Genomic DNA, 21,281 nt, shown 5'->3' on the forward strand with positions numbered 1-21,281 from the left:
TTTTTTTATTTTTAATAACTGCATGGAGTAGTATAAGGGGTTAAAGTGAGGAGATTTGGGGTGTTAAGAAAAAAATGGCACTAAAAGGTGCCTTTACATTAAAGTCTATGAGAAAATAGTTCAAGAGAATGGGAATAAGCACTCCAGACTGGAGCTGTCTGACAATAAAATTGATTACTAAAAATTAATAACAAAAAATGATGGTTTAAAATAAACATTTATTTACAGGAACATATAAGATTGCAATGGATGCCGGCATCTAAAAACATACATTAAAAGTGAAATAAAATATATGGTATCCTCTCTAGTACATAACAAGCACGTTATTACCATACAATATTCCATAATGTGCAGAAAGTTCAGAAAGTTTTGGCAATAATAATGTCAGTAAAGGACCATTACTTTTACTTGACCCAGCCGTCGCCAGTTGATTCTAGAAGGGTATCCGTAGCTGAAAACTCGCTTGTAGTTTCCCGGGGTCACGTAACCTATAAGCTCCAATTGAAAAGCTTCAGATCCAGGGCGAGTGAGCTCATTTGTGATTCCAAATGTCCATGTGATCTGGAAAGCTCCAATTAGAATAACTCCCAGTCCAAGCAGTGAAGGCTCTGTATCTAGTTCCTCGGCTACGGTTTTGGAAGTCTATGGGAACTGTGTTTTTAAATACATATGTATATTCTTATATGCATATATATTTATGTGTTAATATGTGTATATACATTTGTGTGTGCTGGTATTACTGAGTGGAGTGCAAATATTGGGCTTGCAAAAGCGCAATTTCGCACTTAACTCGTAATCTACACCAAAGTTGGTATAGTTGTGCATTCTGTAGTTTAGTTCACTGCCGAATGCAGAAGTAGGAAGCTGTTTTCGGGCTCTGGCTCTTTTTGGAGCCAAATATCCTATTGCGCAAGTGAAACACACTAAGTTCTGGATTTGCACAGATCTTAGTGTGTTTTAGTTGCACAAGGGGATATTCGGCTCTATAAAGAGCCAAATACCGAAAGCAGCTTCCTACTTCCGCATTTAGCAGTGAACAAAACTGCTGAATGCATTTCTCTAATGATTTATGATATTGCTTTCTAACCTCATCCAAAATGGCAGCAGGCAATTAGTATGTTTGGCCCATGCACAAAAAAAATGTTACATTTAAAAACTTTTAGGGTACTCTGTAGTAAGTCGAAAAGTGTTGCCTGGGCTGGTGGTTTGTCAAGACCTTTAATAAAACATTTACTTTCAGAGAGAGGATTGAATTGATTAAATATTTATAATACACTATCCAGCAACAATAAGATATGTCCACTTTTTTCAGATGAACTATATTAGAATTTTTACACATGTGGGTACTGGTCAACATTTATTTTTATTTAAGAAATGATACTGCAGAAAAGAGTAGCAAATATTAAGAGGTAAAATATTAGTACAGATAATATTAAGGAGCTCAATAAAAAACTGGCCACATTGTGCATGAAAACTGATGTTAACTGATTCAATGCCATTTCAATAAGTTGTGTCAGCATAAAAAAAGTTTACATTTGATTCTATGAACTATTAAAAAACAGGGCAAGAAACCCCTTTCCTCGACATTGAAATAAAAGAGGCAAATAGTTATCCGTATAGATAGGGATGTAAAGCTACTGTACACACATACATTTTTGTCAGAGCCTTGAGAAATTCCGATTATGTTTTTAAAAGCTTTGTTGTTATTTTAACCAGGGCATTTTTTATTAAAAAAAAAAAAAGTCAGATAAATAATAATATACAGTCCAGACCCAAATCTCCAAATGAGGAGAGAAAAGGGGGGGACGTGATAGGGAACTAAAGTGAGAGGGGGCGCTTAAAGGAGGAGGAGACTTATAGGGAGGGGAAAGGGTGAGATATATAAAACCTGAAGGATGAAATGTAGAAAGGAATAAGAGTGAGAATGAAAGTGGGGAAATAGATATAAAGATTACAGACAGAGACAGTAAAAGAAAAATAAGGCCAGAGCGAGACAAAAGGGGAGGGAATAGCAAAGGGCAGAAGCCACAAGGTGATCACAGCCAGACATATCAGGAGTGCTAGTTGTGTCTAGTCTGTGAGTACAGGATGCAGCTCCCCGGACACCTGCTGCTCTTATCTTCCGCCCTCTGTGCACAGGTCCTGGCCGAGGTGCTGTTCCGGTGCCCCCCGTGCTCACAGGAGCGGCTAGCCGCCTGCCCTGCTGCCGCGCCCTCACCTCGACCCCCGTGTCTAGAGCAGGTGCGGGAGCCTGGCTGCGGGTGCTGTCCGGTGTGTGCCAGGCTGGAAGGCGAATCGTGCGGGGTGTACACTGCTCGCTGTGCCACGGGGCTACGTTGTTACCCGCACCCTGGTTCCGAGTTACCCCTGCAAGCTTTGGTGCAGGGGCAGGGTACGTGCTGCAAGAAGAGGGACGCGGAGTATGGGAGCAGCCAGGAGCGAGGGGCAGGTAAGGGTGAATGGGATATGTTTTAGTAATAATTTAGTTGTGGTAAAAAAAAAGTTAATGACTAAACTCGTGCATATATAAGAAAAGTATGCTAAATATAAATGTATGTAGGGGTGGGTTTAGACCATAAAATGAGGGGGTGCTAACAATGTAGACTAAAGCTAAAAATGATATCTGCTCGGTACTTCTAGTGGTTGTCTTTTATGAATTAGTCTCTATTTTTTTAAATACCCATTCTGCTTTCACCTTCTCCTTAAGTGTAGAACGTTGGTAGAAAAAAAAAAGTCACTGCTCTAGGGCAGCTGGCACCTTTAAGGGTTGGGGGTGCTACAGCGAGGAATGCTTAGCATCCCCTGTAACCACCACTAGTACCTATAGGAATACATTAGTAATATTAATTTACCTGTTTTTAAGGATGACCTGAAAACCAAAAACATTTTAATGATAGTTTTTTTTTATTTTCTTTAATGGTAGCTTTTTTTTTTTTTTTTAAAGGGACACAAGTCAAAATTAAACTTTGATGATTCAAATAGAGCATACATTTTAAAACAACTTTCCAGTTTACTTCTATAATTTAATTTGCTTCATTCTCTTAGTATCCTTTGTAGAAGGGAGAGCAATGCACTACTGGGAGCTAGCTGAACACATTGGTAAGCCAGTGACAAAAGATGTATGTTTGTGCAGCCACCAATCAGCACCTAGCTTCCAGCTCCCTAACCCACCTAGCTATGCTTTATAACAAAGGATACCAAGAGAACTAAGCAAATTAGATAATAGAAGTAAATTGGATTGTTGTTTAAAATGATATGCTTTATCTGAACCATGGCATTTTTTCGGGGGAGGGGTTGTGCCCCTTTAAACGTTAAATGACATGCTCTGTAGGTGTTAATAGTTAATTTTGTGTGTGTGCTTCCTATATAATTATAAATATGATAGTAATTGTTTATTTTGGTTTAAATAAAGTTAATATTAATTAAAGGGACACTGAACCCAATTTTTTTTCTTTCGTGATTCAGATAGAGCTTGGAATTTTAAGCAACTTTCTAATTTACTCCTATTATCAAATTTTCTTCATTCTCTTGGTATATTTATTTGAAATGCAAGAATGTAAGTTTAGATGCCGGCCCATTTTTGGTGAACAACCTGGGTTGTCCATGCTGATTGGTGGATAAATTCATCCACCAATAAAAATGTGCTGTCCAGAGTTCTAAACCATAAAAAAGCTTAAATGCCTTCTTTTCCAAATAAAGATAGCAAGAGAACTGAAGAAAAATTGATAATAGGAGTAAATTAGAAGGTTGCTTAAAATTGCATGCTCTTTCTGAATCACAAAAGAAAAATTTGGGTTCAGTGTCCATTTAATGTAGATATATAAGGGATAACGATGGTTAGTATTTATTTACCTGGTCATAAAGTGGGTAATACGTACTTGAGATGTAAGGAGAGTATAGAGTTAATAGCAAATCTAATAGTTACATTGAAAAAGCCATGGCTTGATAGATTTGCCTTCACTGAAATGAGAAGAGACAGTCACAAAAAATAACTATGCAACTAGATTCGAGGTAAAACCTAAAAATACCAGTGTGATGTAGAAGAATATGGAGTGTTGGAAGGGCTCGTGTAGTGGCTGTATGGTACTATATAGCCAGAGGAAACAATATTGGAGCCAGGTTACACAAGAAGGGATGATGGGACAAGTGACAATGGCATGCTGAGATAATTAAATATGTTTTTGCCCTTTTTGGTTAAAGTATTTGTCTCTCCATTTTGCCAGTATTTATTTTAAATAGTGATCTGTTAAGTAGTGGCACTTTTGTTACACAATGTAAGTACATGGTATGGGGAATGCTAAATATAAATGCTACTTGGAAAGCAGTGGAAGCAATTTGCAGGGTAAACCAATCCAAACCAGTCCCTGATTTTGATTCAGAGTAATTTTCCTGGATCTAGTTTAAAGATAGGTTTCTGCAGAAACTATTATCATGAAGGGTGGGGAGCTGCCAGGCAGACTGCTGTGGCTTTATGTACTTAGGTAAAAATATGACACAAATAGATGGCACAAGTAATTTCTTTAGTTAGTTTCACATAATGCACAGGTTTTAGTGTCCCAAACTATACCCATGCTTATCCTTAGTTGTAAATGGTTTAAACTCAACAGTATGAAAATGTCAAATCCATTGAGAGATGGAAAGGGTATTTAAATGTATACATAATTACTACATGACAAATCATTCTTATGTTTATTCTAAATAAACTGTTCCCTTCCGCAGAAGGAGTGATGCAATAAAGAAATTCATTCTGGTCCCTATGAGGAACATGCTTTGAAAGAAGCACAGATTTTAATGACTATATAGCCCCATATACCTTTGTCCTAAACTACAGTAAAACTAAATCCTTGCCTACATATGAAGGAATAGCAAACAGAGCTAGTAATTTATTAACCTGTTGACTTTTAGAGTGTTCTGCAATATGTTCTCAAAAAAGGTATTAACCCCCCACCAAAAAAATCTCACCTATATGACAAAGGATACATTTAAAAAAAATTTTTTTGTATATAACTTCTTTTAATGTCTTATGAAAATAAGAGAAAATTATTTTTTGTGAACTTACCACCGGGCATCAATTGCGTACTGTCTGGTATTGGACACCTCCAACAACAGCTAGTGTACAGTGATATACCTCCACAGGCATAGGAATGTGTGCAAAGAACACATTGACTTTAGTCACACTGAAATGGATTGCTAATTAAATATAAAATATTAATAATATATATATATATATATTACAGTATGTATAATAATTTTTTAATGATAAATATATTTTTTTTAATATTTCAAGAAGATGCTTTAAAGATGAATAATTCTTGATGTCCGCTAACCCAACACTGTGTTAGACATAAAGAGCAAAACCGCTCTCACAATCACATTTATTTACTTTCAACTTATAATATAAACGCTATTTGCATTGCTGGCAAAAAACCAATATCGTTCGCGCGCAACAGTTAGCGTGCCACTTGTCATCTAGCCATACATGTTTAGATGTTTGAGTGTAATTGGTTATTTGTGTAATTTTTACTAACCCTATAATAAGGTGAGTAACAATGGTTAATACACAATATATATCGTTTTACCATTGCATTATATTGTCTTCTATAATTTATTGTAATTGCATCCAAGGACAGACAGATATTGGCACAATTCCTTAGTTTTCTTGCATATACACACACACACACACATATATATATATATATATATATATATATATATATATATATATATATATATTGCACTCACAGATAAGTTTCAAGGCAATAGATTTTTTTTTTTTTTTAAAAAGCTTGTGAATCTCTGTAATACATTTCAAAAGCAACTGCAGAATTTGCGATTATTCAAAACACAGAATAAAGTCACAATTTAGTTTGGTGTAACTGTTTCCCCCGTACCATACCCAGCTCATTAAAATTGAAACATATCATTTTTTTCACTCCTGCAGCCGACATAATGAACAGACCAGAGTAGTGGCCAGATGTTTGCAGTAAAACCCAGAGCTACAGATTTTCTTGCATTTTGTGTTAAAATGATGGACACACTGATAAAATCTGCTGGAGCCAAGGGGTCTCTCCAGATATTAAAATCATTAGGGTAAAACCGTAAGAATTGTTTAAATTGCTAATTAAAGGCACATCACACAAAACAGGCTTTTGTTTTTACTTATGACTTTAATAAACATGTACTAAATAGGGGGTATATTGATGTTGGTACTGGGTGATTTATTTTGAAGTTAACATTCTTGTATTGCTCCATCTTCTTAGCAGTTTGTGTTCATGCTTAATAAAACGCAACTCTTATTATTTTAATAAGCTGTAAAACTGTGGGTAGTCTGTATTTCCTAAGAATCTATTTAGATTATCCTAAAATTGGCTAGATGAATGTGGTAATAACCTGCAGAAACCTTGAATTGGCTCAATTGAAAATAATAAATAAGGAACAATTCAACAAACAAAAGTAAATATGTAAAAATAATTACTGTATAATACAGTTTGGCTAATAGCAAGGTAACAACATGCTTATCAAATGTTGTTGTTTAATTAAATTAGAAGGGTTAAATTGTAGGCGATCAGTTAAGAAATAATTTAAAGGGACATAAAACAACTGAGACCATGTATTACATTATCTAATTAGAAGTAACATCATTTTAAATGTTTGAAACATTGTTTCTTCCATTTGGACCCTGGTGGGCTAATAAAGTTTCTGTTTATACAAATTTTGAGGCTGGACTGGCTCATGTGTATATCTGAATGTGGGTTTGCCAATCCCTGTCTGTCCCCACTGCCCATATTGAGTTTTGTTTCCATTTTTTTGTGTATACTTTGTATTATGTTGCTGGTCTGAAGCTAAGCATGCTGAGCCAATCAGGGGTGGCATATGTGCATAGCAGCCCATCACTGTCACTGTTCAGCTTAGAATGGGTGGTTAATAGCTGCACAATATAGCAAAAAATCCTTGCACACTCTATAATGAAGACTTAAAATCTGGGAGAGTATCATAAAAACAAAATCTTTATTTCCAAGGTAAAAAAATCAGATTTAATAGCTGCAAGTCAAACGCGTTTCGTCATCAATGACGAAACTTCCTCAATGACAGATGGTATGCTGATTTATAGGGCACTTTATCACACCCTCTTTGTACCATATATTCGCCACCCTACAATACATACATTACTAACCGGTCTGTATAAACATCATGTTATTCATAAATTATATGTTGCTGTATATTAATATAAACTGTTATACTTCAGGCATTATACAATTAACATACTTTACTTCAACCCAAACAGGTAAAACATATTACATCAAGAATAGGATTAATTGCACTTCTACATTCATCATTTACTTAATTACCTGCAATGAATGTGGGTTTCAATATGTGGGTATTACAACCCGCCCGCTAAAGGACAGGGTTAGAGAGCACCTAAACTCCATAGATGAAACCACACCAAGAACTCCGGTAGCAAAACACTTCCACACACATACTAATCACATTAGGAACTTTTCTTTCCAAGGGATAGAACACATAGACAAAGATCCTCAAGGAGGTGACAGAGTTAAGAGACTCCTCAAAAGAGAAGTCTATTGGATCTTCACATTAGCAACTAGGTCACCTACAGGTATCAATAGAAGATATGATGTAAATTTATTCATAGAGTGACATATAGGAATTGAATCTCCTTTCTCGTCCCTTAATACTTAGATCGATAGGCTTAGGAGTTCTTACCAGCCACTCTATTACTTCATTACTTCATTCCTTCATTCTCTATCTCACATTCATTTTTCCACTTCACATTCATTTTTCACAGTCACGCTCTGCAGCTCAGCTACTTTTTACAAGTTTATAATGTAAGGATAGGACTTCTAGTGAATACACAGATTTTCCTAGCAACACTAATTTCTTAAGATTATATAAGATCTCCTAGCATTCTCAATAATATTGCCTCTCTCTCTCTCTATCTATCTATCTATCTATCTATCTATCTATATATATATATATATATATATATATATATATATATATATATATTAGAATTAGAGGAATTAAAAATTGACCCTTGGGTTAATTAGTATACACAAACACACCCAAGTGCTAGTATTAATTACCAATCACGGTCAACTATTTCTTACCTAGCTTTATACATAGCAATTACCATAAGATACAATCTTTAGGGAGTCTAGAGATAGTAACCTAATAGGTCTTAACCAGCCTCTAACCCACTCATGATTTCTCCTTGTACCTAAGAGATGAATAACAAATGGACTCACACCTCAGGGATCTATTGTATTTAGTAGCACACTATATACATGTTCTTTGCACATATATATGAAGCAACGAGGACGATACTAAATATTCTAATACAACAACCTAACCCTGTAGTGATACCTCAACATTGAACCTAATTTTTATAACTATTCTATATCATTTTAATTCAGAATCAATGGTTAATGTTTTATTTTTTGAATTGTGATATATATCAATCTTTCTTTAATCTTTTCTTATCTTTTTACTTTTCTGTTAAGATGTGATAACAATTTGTAACATTCAGTACTCATGTTTATGTATAACACACTTTTGCAACTTAACAGTGCATCATCCGATAGAGTAAATATTTTGGTTCCCACAGCTGAGCCTTAGTAATCTACCTATCACCTAAAGACCAACCACCTCTCATTAAATTGGCTGTTTCAGCCTCTTTAGGCTCACCTGAGGCACCCAAACCACCATCTCTGAAGAAGCGCATGTGACATGCGCGAAACATGTCAGATGGTTTAAGCAGCTCCAGCTAAACTACCACCTCAAGGAATAAACTCGACTTGCACTGACTAATTGTCCGGATTTGCGCTCCTTTTTTTCTTGATTATACAATTAATATATAACTTTAAACAATGACAGCAATATTAAATATGTGTTAGTTTAAATCAACAATCAACTGGATCATAGTCATGGAAACCTCTTATAATTGGTTAGGGTAATATGTTATAAATGAGTACATGTATCTCATACATGCCTAAGCACATATTCTAAACACTTGCTCTAAGCATATGACACTAACAAAAATGTAAATTATACAACATAGCAAAAGTATACACTTCCAACAGTTGACATATTAGTACCTATCATTTGATGTGCATTTATATTAAAGAATCAATCCACAAAGTTTAACATCCCATTCACTATTTCATCCTACATGTACCCTCCTTCCTAATTGGAAAATCATACCTCTTGTTGCTTTAATGACTTAACTCTGTTACCTCCTCTAGGATGTCTTTGGACATGTTCTATACCCTGTACAGACAATAGGGAACTGTTAGATGCATGATATTTGCGAAAATGTACTGCTATTGGCGTTCTTGATTCTGGGTCCTAAATTGTCCTGAGATGCTCCAAAAAACGATCTTTCAAAGATCTGGTCATATGACCTACATACTTTTTACCACCGCCTTTAAATGTTAGAAATATATCACATATTTGGTATTGCAATTTATATATTGTCTAATTTTATAGGGGCATATTTATCAAGCTCCTTGTTAATTGGCTTTAATGGATCTATTAATAGAATACAAAAACCAACAAAGGTTGGATATGAACAATGAGATCAAGAATACATAAGTCCATTTACCGCTCTCACTAACTCCGCTCTTTGCGCGCATTGAGTAGCAAGCTTCTTACAAGTTGAAAGTAAATGTTTTCTCTTGTTAAGTGTATCCAGTCCACGGATCATCCATTACTTCTGGGATATTCTCCTTCCCAACAGGAAGTTGCAAGTGGATCACCCACAGCAGAGCTGCTATATAGCTCCTCCCCTCACTGCCATATCCAGTCATTCTCTTGCAACTCTCAACTAAGATGGAGGTCGTAAGAGGACTGTTGTGTTTTATACTTAGTTTATTTCTTCAATCAAAAGTTTGTTATTTTTAAATGGTACCGGAGTGTACTGTTTATCTCAGGCAGTATTTAGAAGAAGAATCTGCCTGCGTTTTCTATGATCTTAGCAGAAGTAACTAAGATCCTTTGCTGTTCTCACATATTCTGAGGAGTGAGGTAACTTCAGAGGGGGAATAGCGTGCAGGTTTTCCTGTAATAAGGTATGTGCAGTTAAAATATTTTTCTAGGGATGGAATTTGCTAGAAAATGCTGCTGATACCGAAGTAATGTAAGTAAAGCCTTAAATGCAGTGATAGCGACTGGTATCAGGCTTATTAATAGAGATACGTACTCTTATAAAAGTGTATTTTAAAACGTTTGCTGGCATGTTTAATCGTTTTTTTACATATGTTTGGTGATAAAACTTATTGGGGCCTAGTTTTTTCCACATGGCTGGCTTGAATTTTGCCTAGAAACAGTTCCCTGAGGCTTCCCACTGTTGTAATATGAGTGGGAGGGGCCTATTTTGGCGTTTTTTTGCACATCAAAAATTACAGACACAGACATCCAGCTTCTTCCTGCATGATCCAGGACTTCTCTGAAGGGCTCAAAAGGCTTCAAAAGTCGTATTGAGGGAGGTAAAAAGCCACAGTAGAGCTGTGGCAGTTGTTGTGACTGTTTAAAAAACGTTTTTGTCATTTGTTATTCCGTTTTTGGTATTAAGGGGTTAATCATCCATTTGCAAGTGGGTGCAATGCTCTGCTAACTTATTACATACACTGTAAAAATTTCGTTAGTGTAACTGCATTTTTTCACTGTTATTTCAAAATTTGGGAAAATTTGTGTTTCTTAAAGGAGAGAGCATCAGTGATTCTGATAGCGCCTGCGTGGCCACGCAGGACCTGGTATGCAGACCTAGTGGACATGTCATCTCTTCCACCATGGACTCTGCCTCTGAGGCAGGACCTTCTAATACAAGGTCCTTTCAATCATCCAAATCTAATTTCTCTGAGACTGACTGCATGGAGATTGAACGCTTGATTCTATCACGGCGTGGCTTTTTCGAGTTAGTCAATGATACCTTAATACAGGCTCGGAAGCCTGTCACCAGGAAAATCTACCATAAGATATGGCGTAAATATCTTTATTGGTGTGAATCCAAGAGTTACTCATGGAGTAAGGTTAGGATTCCTAGGATATTGTCCTTTCTCCAAGAGGGTTTGGACAAAGGCTTATCAGCTAGTTCTTTAAAAGGATAGATCTCTGCTCTGTCTATTCTTTTGCACAAGCGTCTGGCAGAAGTTCCAGATGTCCAGGCATTTTGTCAGGCTTTGGTTAGGATTAAGCCTGTGTTTAAAACTGTTGCTCCCCCGTGGAGCTTAACCCCTTAATGACCACAGCACTTTTCCATTTTCTGTCCGTTTGGGACCAAGGCTATTTTTACATTTTTGCGGTGTTTGTGTTTAGCTGTAATTTTCTTCTTACTCATTTACTGTACCCACACATATTATATACCGTTTTTCTCGCCACTAAATGGACTTTCTAAAGATACCATTATTTTCATCATATCTTATAATTTACTATAAAAAAAAATATAAAATATGAGGAAAAATTGAAAAAAAACACACTTTTTCTAACTTTGACCCCCAAAATCTGTTACATATCTACAACCACCAAAAAACACCCATGCTAAATAGTTTCAAAATTTTGTCCTGAGTTTAGAAATACCCAATGTTTACATGTTCTTTGCTTTTTGTGCAAGTTATAGGGCCATAAATACAAGTAGCACTTTGCTATTTCCAAACCACTTTTTTCCAAAATTAGCGCTAGTTACATTAGAACACTAATATCTTTCAGGAATCCCTGAATATCCCTTGACATGTATATATTTTTTTTTAGTAGACATCCCAAAGTATTGATCTAGGACAATTTTGGTATATTTCATACCACCATTTCACCGCCAAATGCGATCAAATACAAAAAATCGTTCACTTTTTCACAAATTTTTTCACAAACTTTTGGTTTCTCACTGAAATTATTTACAAACAACTTGTGCAATTATGGCATACATGGTTGTAAATTCTTCTCTGGGATCCCCTTTGTTCAGAAATAGCAGACATATATGGCTTTGGCGTTGCTTTTTGGTAATTAGAAGGCCGCTAAATGCCACTGCGCACCACAAGTGTATTATGCCCAGCAGTTAAGGGGTTAATTAGGGAGCTTTTAGGGAGCTTGTAGGGTTAATTTTAGCTTTAGTGTAGTATAGTAGACAACCCCAAGTATTGATCTAGGCACATTTTGGTATATTTCATGCCACCATTTCACCGCCAAATGCGATCAAATTGAAAAAAAAGTTAAATTTTTCACAATTTTAGGTTTCTCACTGAAATAATTTACAAACAGCTTGTGCAATTATGGCACAAATGGTTGTAAATACTTGTCTGGGATCCCCTTTGTTCAGAAATAACAGACATATATGACTTTGGCGTTGCTTTCTGGTAATTAGAAGGCCGCTAAATCCTGCTGCGCCTCACACGTGTATTATGGCTAGCAGTGAAGGGGTTAATTAGGGAGTTTGTAGGGAGCTTGCAGGGTTAATTTTAGCTTTAGTGTAGAGATCAGCCTCCCACCTGACACATCCCACCCCCTGATCCCTCCCAAACAGCTCCCTTCCCTCCCCCACCCCACAATTGTCCCCGCCATCTTAAGTACTGGCAGAAAGTCTGCCAGTACTAAAATAAAAGGGTTTTTTAAAAAAAAAAAATTTTTTTTTTAGCATATTTACATATGCTAGGGTGTAGGATCCCCCCCTTAGCCCCCAACCTCCCTGATCCCCCCCAAAACCGCTCTCTAACCCTCCCCTCTGCCTCATTGGGGGCCATCTTGGGTACTGGCAGCTGTCTGCCAGTACCCAGTTTGCAAAAAAAAGTGCTTTTTTTATTTTTTTGGGGCTTTTTTCTGTAGTGTAGCTTCCCCCCACCACCTTGCTGATCTTTTTTTTTTTTAAAGATTTCGATATTTATACATTTTTTATTAAATCATTTTCTGTAGTGTAGCGGTTCCCACCCGCTCCCTCCCCGTGCACGCGCCCGCCCCCGCCCTCCCGTGCACGCGCGCGCGTCCGTGCGCGCCCCTGCTCGTCCCCGCCCACGATCCCGCCCCCCCTGCACATAACCAGGGCCATCGATGGCCGCCACCCGCCTCCCGGTCCGGCTCCCACCCACCAACGCAGGTAGCCACCGATCTCCGGTGCAGAGAGGGCCACAGAGTGGCTCTCTCTGCACCGGATGGCTACCAAAGGTTATTGCAGGATGCCTCCATATCGAGGCATCACTGCAATAACCGGAAAGCAGCTGGAAGCGAGCAGGATCGCTTCCAGCTGCTTTCCAAACCGAGGACGTGCAGGGTACGTTCTCAGGCATTAACTGCCTTTTTTTTGAGGACGTACCCTGCACGTCCTCGGTCGTTAAGGGGTTAAACTGGGTTTTTTTTTTTTTTTTTTTTTTTTTTTAAACAAATTTTTATTGAGGTTCTTTACCAAACAAACAAGTATTGCTTTTCCATACATAGTAAAAAGGGAAAAAAGTTGTTACAGAGTAAGCTGCCAAAACAAGGTCACATAGGTACATAGTATAGTTAGATGACAGATTACCTATTAGATATAAACAATAAACTCTGTTCGAACATTAAACCTGCAGCAAGATATAAGCAGCCATATAGAGACCGCCAAGATATAGTAGTACAATATGGGGCAGGTAAGCAGCGATACGATAGGGCCACTCATGGACCCCTAATGAAGAACCTCTATTTTATGTTTTTAAAGCTATAATTGGGAAAAATTGTAAATAACCAGGTAAATATCAAATATAAATTGAATAATGGTATAAGAGCTGCTTAGAGATATATAACAACAAGGTAAACTTCAGTGTAAGCTCAATTTTTATACAAGAATTGCTTAGGAAAACATTATTTGTGAGAAAGGAAAATAATACTAAACAATCTTGCTCAACTTTGGAGGAAAAGAAGTGTCAATATGAGTTTATAGTGCAAGACATAATTATAAAAAGGAGAAATAAGGTGTGGTATAGGCTAGAGAAACCACATAATTCACTCTCCTGAAATAGGAGATATATTAAGGTGGGGGGAGGAGGTGGTAAATTAAGTATGGTAGACCAAATATTTAAGTAAAGTGCCGTATCAAGTCTAGGAGTTGCACGTGCCCTAAGCTATAAGAAAGTATTCCATGAGTGCAATGAATGCTGGTAGGTAAATTGTGGGGGAAGGGGAGGTAGTAATGCAATAAGCAAAGCGCTATATCTAATCTAATCTAGGAGAAGCCAGGGTATCTGGAAAAGAGCCTAGATGTTAAAGGAACCAAGCCTACCACTGGTTAAGCGGCTCATTTACTATAATGTGGAGAAGGTGACTATATATGGTAGCACTAGCGGGGATCCAGCCCTCACTAAGGTTGTTGTCTTACTTTCAGGATATCTGTCATAGGAATAATAAAGAGAGAGGTTACCATTCCCCTTAATAGAAGGGCTATTATAAACAATTAACTGTAACTGTAAGATAGATCTTCTGTCAAGAGGTTGCTGCTCACTAATCACTCAAATGATAACCTTGTAGTAGGGCAGTAGCATTTCTGGGGTGTGAGAGCCTAGTTCTAATTTTGATATTGGGAACATGGCTAGAGCTCTATCATAAAGCGCAGTGTAAAAATTACTCAAGTGTAGTAATTTGCATTCTGGTGGAAAAATAGGACCAAAACTATGCTATGAAGCTATAAATTTAAAGATATAGACGTCCCGCTGCCCCGGCCGCAGGCCGTGGAACGTCACACACATGGACTGCAAACATAAAATTGTTGTGTGATAAGGTGTTTAAAATATATTAATAACATGGCAGGTGCAAATAAACAATAAGGGGCTTATATATGAAGTGTAATGAGCATGAAGAGGCAGAAGTTTGTGTAAGGTATAGGAGACAAATTATTAATATCAATATAGCACCCCAACATGATAATATCTGTTTGTACGCAACATAGTACTTATATTACATATGTAAACTATTATGGGCTATATAACATATTTAAAGCATCATGTGTACAGAACCACAAAGATCATAAAGACAGATAGATAACACATAAGAACTGTATCAAACAAGATTTGCAAGCATGCAACACAGGAGCATAGCATAATCTCATTGGCAAATGGATACTAGTAAGGTGTAGAACATGCGTATAAAATTTTTAGGGCATGAGTAGACTAAGAAAATCAACAAACACTGTAGTGCCTAAGACATATCTCACAAACATAAACTGCCAAACTGTGAAAAGGTAGGCTTATCTTTAACCCAATGAACTGTGATGTCACAAAATTTACAGTTGCCAGAAAACCGCTTAATGCTATATATAACTCATATGGTTAATTCCTCTGTGACTATTGTGTGACATGCCCCAGAGCAGGCTCAACTGTAAAACTGTCCGGTAAAATAAAACAAGTTCTATGTCCCACTTCTGTTGAAATCTGCATCATCCTGCTCCAACAAAACCGCAAGTCCCCAATTAGTGTGGCACTTATATTTATCAAACGTTGCATGTTATCATATAACCGCGTTATTCAGGTACACAGCTGGTGCAGAAATGTAATTGCAGTCTTTTAGTCCGGTTCAACCTATACCGCACCTTGTAAAAAGTAGTGTGACCGAAGCCGCTCTCCTAACTATAAAGTTAGTGCGTGGGTGATCCATGTTCGCCCAGACCCGCTCAAACATATGCCTCTGCAGAATCTTCTTACCAGACAGCAGCAACAGTGGATCACTAAGCGCGGGAGGTGTCAGGGCGATTGCTGGAGCGGTGCCGGCTGCTGCTTCTATGACCCTCTGTATCGGCCTGACAACCAGTCCAGCAGCTGGGCATTCCCAGTTCACAGGGTTCACTGCCGTGTCCCTTCGCGAGCCATGTAAGGTGGGTAGTGAGCACTGGGGCTCCAAGGCGTCATCCTCTGAGTGAACATGCTTGCAGACATGGTGTGGGGTGGTAGATAGCACCGGGTCCGCGTCGGACAAAGGGACCGCCATTTTGAGTGCTTGAGAAAATGCAGCTTGATAGGTATCCAGTAATACTCCTAGCTCTCTGAAGATATATGCCACCAACTCCATGTTACAACTTACGGCGGCTGTCATTCTGAAAGGCAATATAGTCACAGGCAGTCAAGTTATTTCTCCCGGTAGGAAAATGGCCCCCAGCTAGCATGCCAGTCAGGGAGACAAGCTTCAATGAGGCATATCTGCATCCGTGGAGTGTAGCCCTGCTTGACTTTAACTCTCTTAAGCTTCTACCTCAATAAATCTTGGCTGGTTATAAAAATGAAGGAGCTGAAACGGTCTCCAAATTTGTTTTTTGTAGATAGTGTAGCCAGAGCTACCAGAAGATGCGACCGCTCAGCTCCGATGTTGGCTCCACCCCTTAAACTGGGTTTTTAAAGTTCTTCAGGGAGTTCTGTTTGAACCCCTTCATTCCATTGATATTAAACTTTTATCTTGGAAAGTTCTGTTTTTGATGGCTATTTCCTCGGCTCGAAGAGTCTCTGAGTTATCTGCCTTACATTGTGATTCTCCTAATCTGATTTTTCATTCAGACAAGATAGTTCTGCGTACTAAACCTGGGTTTTTACCTAAGGTGGTTTCTAACAGGAATATCAATCAAGAGATTGTTGTTCCATCGTTGTGTCCTAATCCTTCTTCGAAGAAGGAACGTCTTTTGCATAATCTGGACGTAGTCCGTGCCTTGAAGTTTTACTTACAGGCTACTAAAGATTTTCGTCAAACACCTGCCCTGTTTGTCGTTTACTCTGGACAGAGGAGAGGTCAAAAAGCTTCGACAACCTCTCTCTCCTTTTGGCTTCGGAGCATAATACAGCCCCTAAGTTACCCCCAAAGTAACTAACCTTACCTGAAGAAAGAACCTAACAGTACCTTACAAAAAAAACTAACAGTACCTTAAAGGACAAGTAAATACAGTAGATTAGCATAATCAACAAATGCATGACAAAAAGACCATGAAATAGCACTTAGTCTGAACTTCACACAAGTGGTAAAAAAAAATTTTCTGACCAATTTCAAAGTTATATCTATTCTTGCAAAGGAGCGTAGGAGCTGGTGACTCAAAAAGTGTAAATATATAAAATTTGTGTGCATTTTGTTGATGGAAGTAAATTGGAAAGTTGTTTAAAACTGCCTACTCTATCTGAATCATGAAAGATTAATTTTGACTTGTCACTTTAAAAAAAATATCATTAGAGAATATTCTAAAACTAAAGCCCAACTTAAAATTAAAAAAAAAACCAAAATAAAAAAGCAATACTAACACTAAACTATAGCAATAACCCTAAAAAAGGGCTTTTTGTAGGGCATTGACCTAAAGTGATTTAGCTCTTTTTTAAACAAAAAAGAAACACACATTCTACAAGTAACTCCCACACCCCAAAAAAGACTATCTAACCCCTCCTGAAAAGGGCATTTGGCCAGGTATTTAGCTCTTTTTTTTGCTCAAATACCCCCCCATCAAACCCTAAGCTAACCCCCCCCCACAAAAAAATAAAAAAATAATATTCCTATCACTAAACCCCAAAGACAGTACTCACCAAAGTTGAATCCGGGCGGTCGCTCCATCTTCATTCCGGCAGCGGTCTTCTGTCTTCATCTTGGTGGCAGTGGTCCATCTGCATTCCGGTGGCGGTCTTCTGTCTCTATTTTGGCAGCAGTGGTCCATCTTCATTCCGGTGGCGGTCTTCTATCTTTATCTGTATCCCCTTTATATATGGGTACCCTTGCATTTCTATTGGCTGATATTAAAATTCAAATCATCCAATTAGTGAAAGCTTTTTCTATTGGCTGATTTTAATTTGAAAATCAGCCAAAGGGAATGCAAAATTTAAAAATTCAGTGTGCGGTGGGTGACCGCATGAAGAGGATGTCAAAGACAGAAGATAGATGAAGATAGAAGACTGGGATGAAGATGGAGCGCTATGATTCATCTTTGTTGATTACCATCTTTGGTGTTTTTTTGGGGGGAGAAGAAAAATAGCTAAATGCTCTTCTAAGGGCAATGCCCAGACAAATGCCCTTTTCAGGGAAATATTTTTGTTTGCGGGGGGGGGGGGGTGGTGTTGATGTTTTTTTATTTAAAAAAGAGCTAAATCACTTTCATTTGGGGGGGGGGGTGTTTTTTTTTGTTTTGTTTTTTTTAGTGGGGCTTTAGTTTTAGAATAGGCATAACTGTTATTTTTGGTAATTTTTTTTTTCTGTAATGGTAGCTGTTGTTTTTTTATGGTACTGTTAGGTATTTTTTGTAAGGTACTGTTATTTTATTTTTGTTTGGCGGTTTAGGGGTTAATAGAGTAGTTTAGTGCAACTGTTTCCTCTGGCCACTCTCTTTACGTGTCCAATCAGGTCACATTTAAAAGTTTAAGCATTTAAATGCAATTGCGTTTGAGTCAAAATAGAAAATATGGGGAGTGTAACTTACCACAAGTTCACACAAGCTAATTTGCGGTTATTTAAACAGCGCACCACTTGTAATATGGATGCAAGCACAAAGAACACTGTGATCTCTCATTTTCAAATACAAATGGAAGGATATTTGCTGTATGCTTCCATTTGCAAAAAAATGCTTCTATTAAAGTAATGCATGATTCATACCTGTATGCTGGCACGGATCACACTATGAGGCCAATTTAACAAAGGTCTTGCGGACCTGATCCGACAGTACGGATCAGGTCCGCACAACCTCGCTGAATGCGGAGAGCAATACGCTCTCCGTATTCAGCATTGCACCAGCAGCTCACAAGAGCTGCTGGTGCAACGCCGCCCCTGCAGACTCGCGGCCAATGGGCCGCCAGCAGGGAGATGTCAATCAACCCGATCATACTCGATCGGGTTGAATTGCGGCGATTCCTGTCTGCCTGCTCAGAGCAGGAGGACAGGGTTATGGAGTAGCGGTCTTTGTGACCGCTGCTTCATAACTGCTGTTTCTGGCGAGTCTGAAGACTCGCCAGAAACACGGGCCCTCAAGCTCCATTCGGAGCTTGATAGATAGGCCCCATTATGTTTGCATATGCATTTCCTTCCTTGCATGCATTGAATTATGTTTGTAATCTGGTCAGACTTATTTAAGAGACATAAATGCTTTTAAATGTTTTGAAATCTTGTAAATTTAAGTCAAAAAGAAAATTAAGAGCCAACCAAACACTTTTTTATGGACCAGAAAAGTGTGCCTGCATGTCAGTAAATGCACAATAGCCAGATTACATTTTCCTGTGCTTTGTCAAGCCCTATAGTAGTGACGTAACAGTGGGAGTCGGAGGTATTTACTAAAGTACACAGTACAACTATTAGAACTCGATCCAGGTCTGTACAATTTTGTTTGTTTTTTACAAAATACTTAATAAAAGTTACATTTTAACGACACAAACTGGATGGGACTTTTGTCTTTCTATAAGGGAGACTGTTTTTGTTGACCGTTATGAATCTGTATATACACGCCAAATTTTTGATTTTTTTTCTATTTTTGCAATATACATATATTTGAAAAAAATTATCGAGTTAAAATCTTTTAAAATCTATTCATTTTAACAACTTTTATGTCATATGCATCTGCATGGAAACCAATACATAAATACACAACCAACAACTGTATGTGCAGAGGGTTGCTTATATATTTTAAATGTATTAAAGCAGTGATAACTATTGTCAGAAGTAATGTAAAATATATACATACATTTCATAAATCAAAAGTTAGAAGCCAGAACTGATTGTGGACCTTTACTGTGGAACTGAAACACATGTGGCTGCTATGATCCAAGGGCAAGACCCTGACCAATTTTGTCAGTTTGCCAAATGAAACGTTTTGGTTGTTTCTTGATGGAGTTTATTAAACATAAGAATTAATAAATCATCCTGTTCTTCAGTTGTACCAGTTCACCTATTTCTGTCTTTTCTTCCAACTCCGTAAAGAACTTGTTTTGTTTCTGCTTCTAGCATGGTGCTATGTAGGCTGTTGTGTTTGGTTGGCTGGCATCTTTTTGCCATGCATTGGAGCAGCTGGTGGTTTCACCTGTTTGCGTGCTGATTATTATAACCACTTGTGTCCTATTGAAAGTCAGCATTTATCTACTGAATATTAGTTTTTACTTTTCATGTTCTAATTTAAACTGTAGGTGGCTATAAATGTTACAACATTAACTTGGTTAAGGGGATAGTCTAGTCAAAATTAAACCTTCATGATTCAGATAGAGCATGCAGTTTTAAAGCAACTTTCTAATTTACTCCTATTATCAATTTTTCTTTGTTCTCTTGGTATCTTTACTTGAAAATGCTGGAATGTAAGCATAGGAGCCGGACCATTTTTGTTTAAATGTAGCCACCAAAAAGCAATCGCTACCCAAGTGTTGAACCAAAGTAAAGATACCAAGAGAACAAAGAAAAATTGATAATATGAGTAAATTAGAAAGTAGGTTAAAATTGAATGCTCTATCTGAATCATGAAAGTTTAAAGGGACACTGAACCCAAAATTTTTCTTTCGTGATTCAGATAGAGCATGCAATTTTAAGCAACTTTTCTAATTTGTTCCTATAAAAATACAACTACATACATATCTTCATTGTGCAGAGACAGATGTAAATGTATTTCTTGCTTATAACTCTTGTTTGGCATAATTATGCACCATGAAGAACTTGATAAAGTTTGGAGCCTGAGATTGATTTATTATGTTAATGTGAGAAGTCAAATATATATATAATTTTTTTTTAATTTTGTTATAGAAGGGCACTAATCAGTCAGGCCTATTGTTCGGCCGAGATGCCGGTTTGTAGCCGTTACTACTTGTGACTATATAACAAATTGTCTTGAGAAAGTCCCAATGTAGGGCCGAAATGTCGACATTTGATCTACTTTTAACATGAATTGGAAGTAAATATTGAATCATTTTTAAATCCTGAGAGTGCCCTTCTATGAGAAAATTTATAATATGGACTTGAGGAATACACCCGGGTCTTGAGTACATCTGAATGGTTGGTTGGAGTGATGGGCACTGGCTATCTAATAAAAAAAAAAAAAAATATATATATATATATATATATATATATATATAATTGCGGATAAAATCAGATATTGGGTAATCCTAGGATTACCCGGGTATAATGGAAATTACCCAAGCTGCTGTGGGTAAAGCCTGATCTATGATTATAAATCCCGCAGTGCGGAGTCACCCTATCAAACCTATATAGCATGCACTGTAATTCCCCCATCTTCACTATCTTTTTTGCCTCAGCCTGAGGTGTTAGGTGGGGCGTCTTCCTTGAATCCCCCAGACGGAGGTAAAATAAATAGTGTAGATGGGGAAATTACAGTACAT

At 37.5% G+C, this 21,281-nt stretch overlaps 1 protein-coding gene across 1 annotated transcript in view; it reads left to right on the forward strand.

The window, feature by feature from the left end:
- The first annotated feature begins 1,932 nt into the window (after window positions 1-1,932).
- IGFBP2 (insulin like growth factor binding protein 2) overlaps window positions 1,933-21,281 on the forward strand; it is a 133,470-nt gene continuing 114,121 nt past the window's right edge. The window contains exon 1 of the mRNA XM_053698114.1: window positions 1,933-2,449. Coding sequence (XP_053554089.1) covers window positions 2,089-2,449 — 361 coding nt within the window. The 5' untranslated portion in view covers window positions 1,933-2,088. The remainder of the gene's footprint in view (window positions 2,450-21,281) is intronic.

Source organism: Bombina bombina, chromosome 1, assembly GCF_027579735.1.
Source record: "Bombina bombina isolate aBomBom1 chromosome 1, aBomBom1.pri, whole genome shotgun sequence".
Lineage (NCBI taxonomy): Eukaryota > Metazoa > Chordata > Amphibia > Anura > Bombinatoridae > Bombina > Bombina bombina.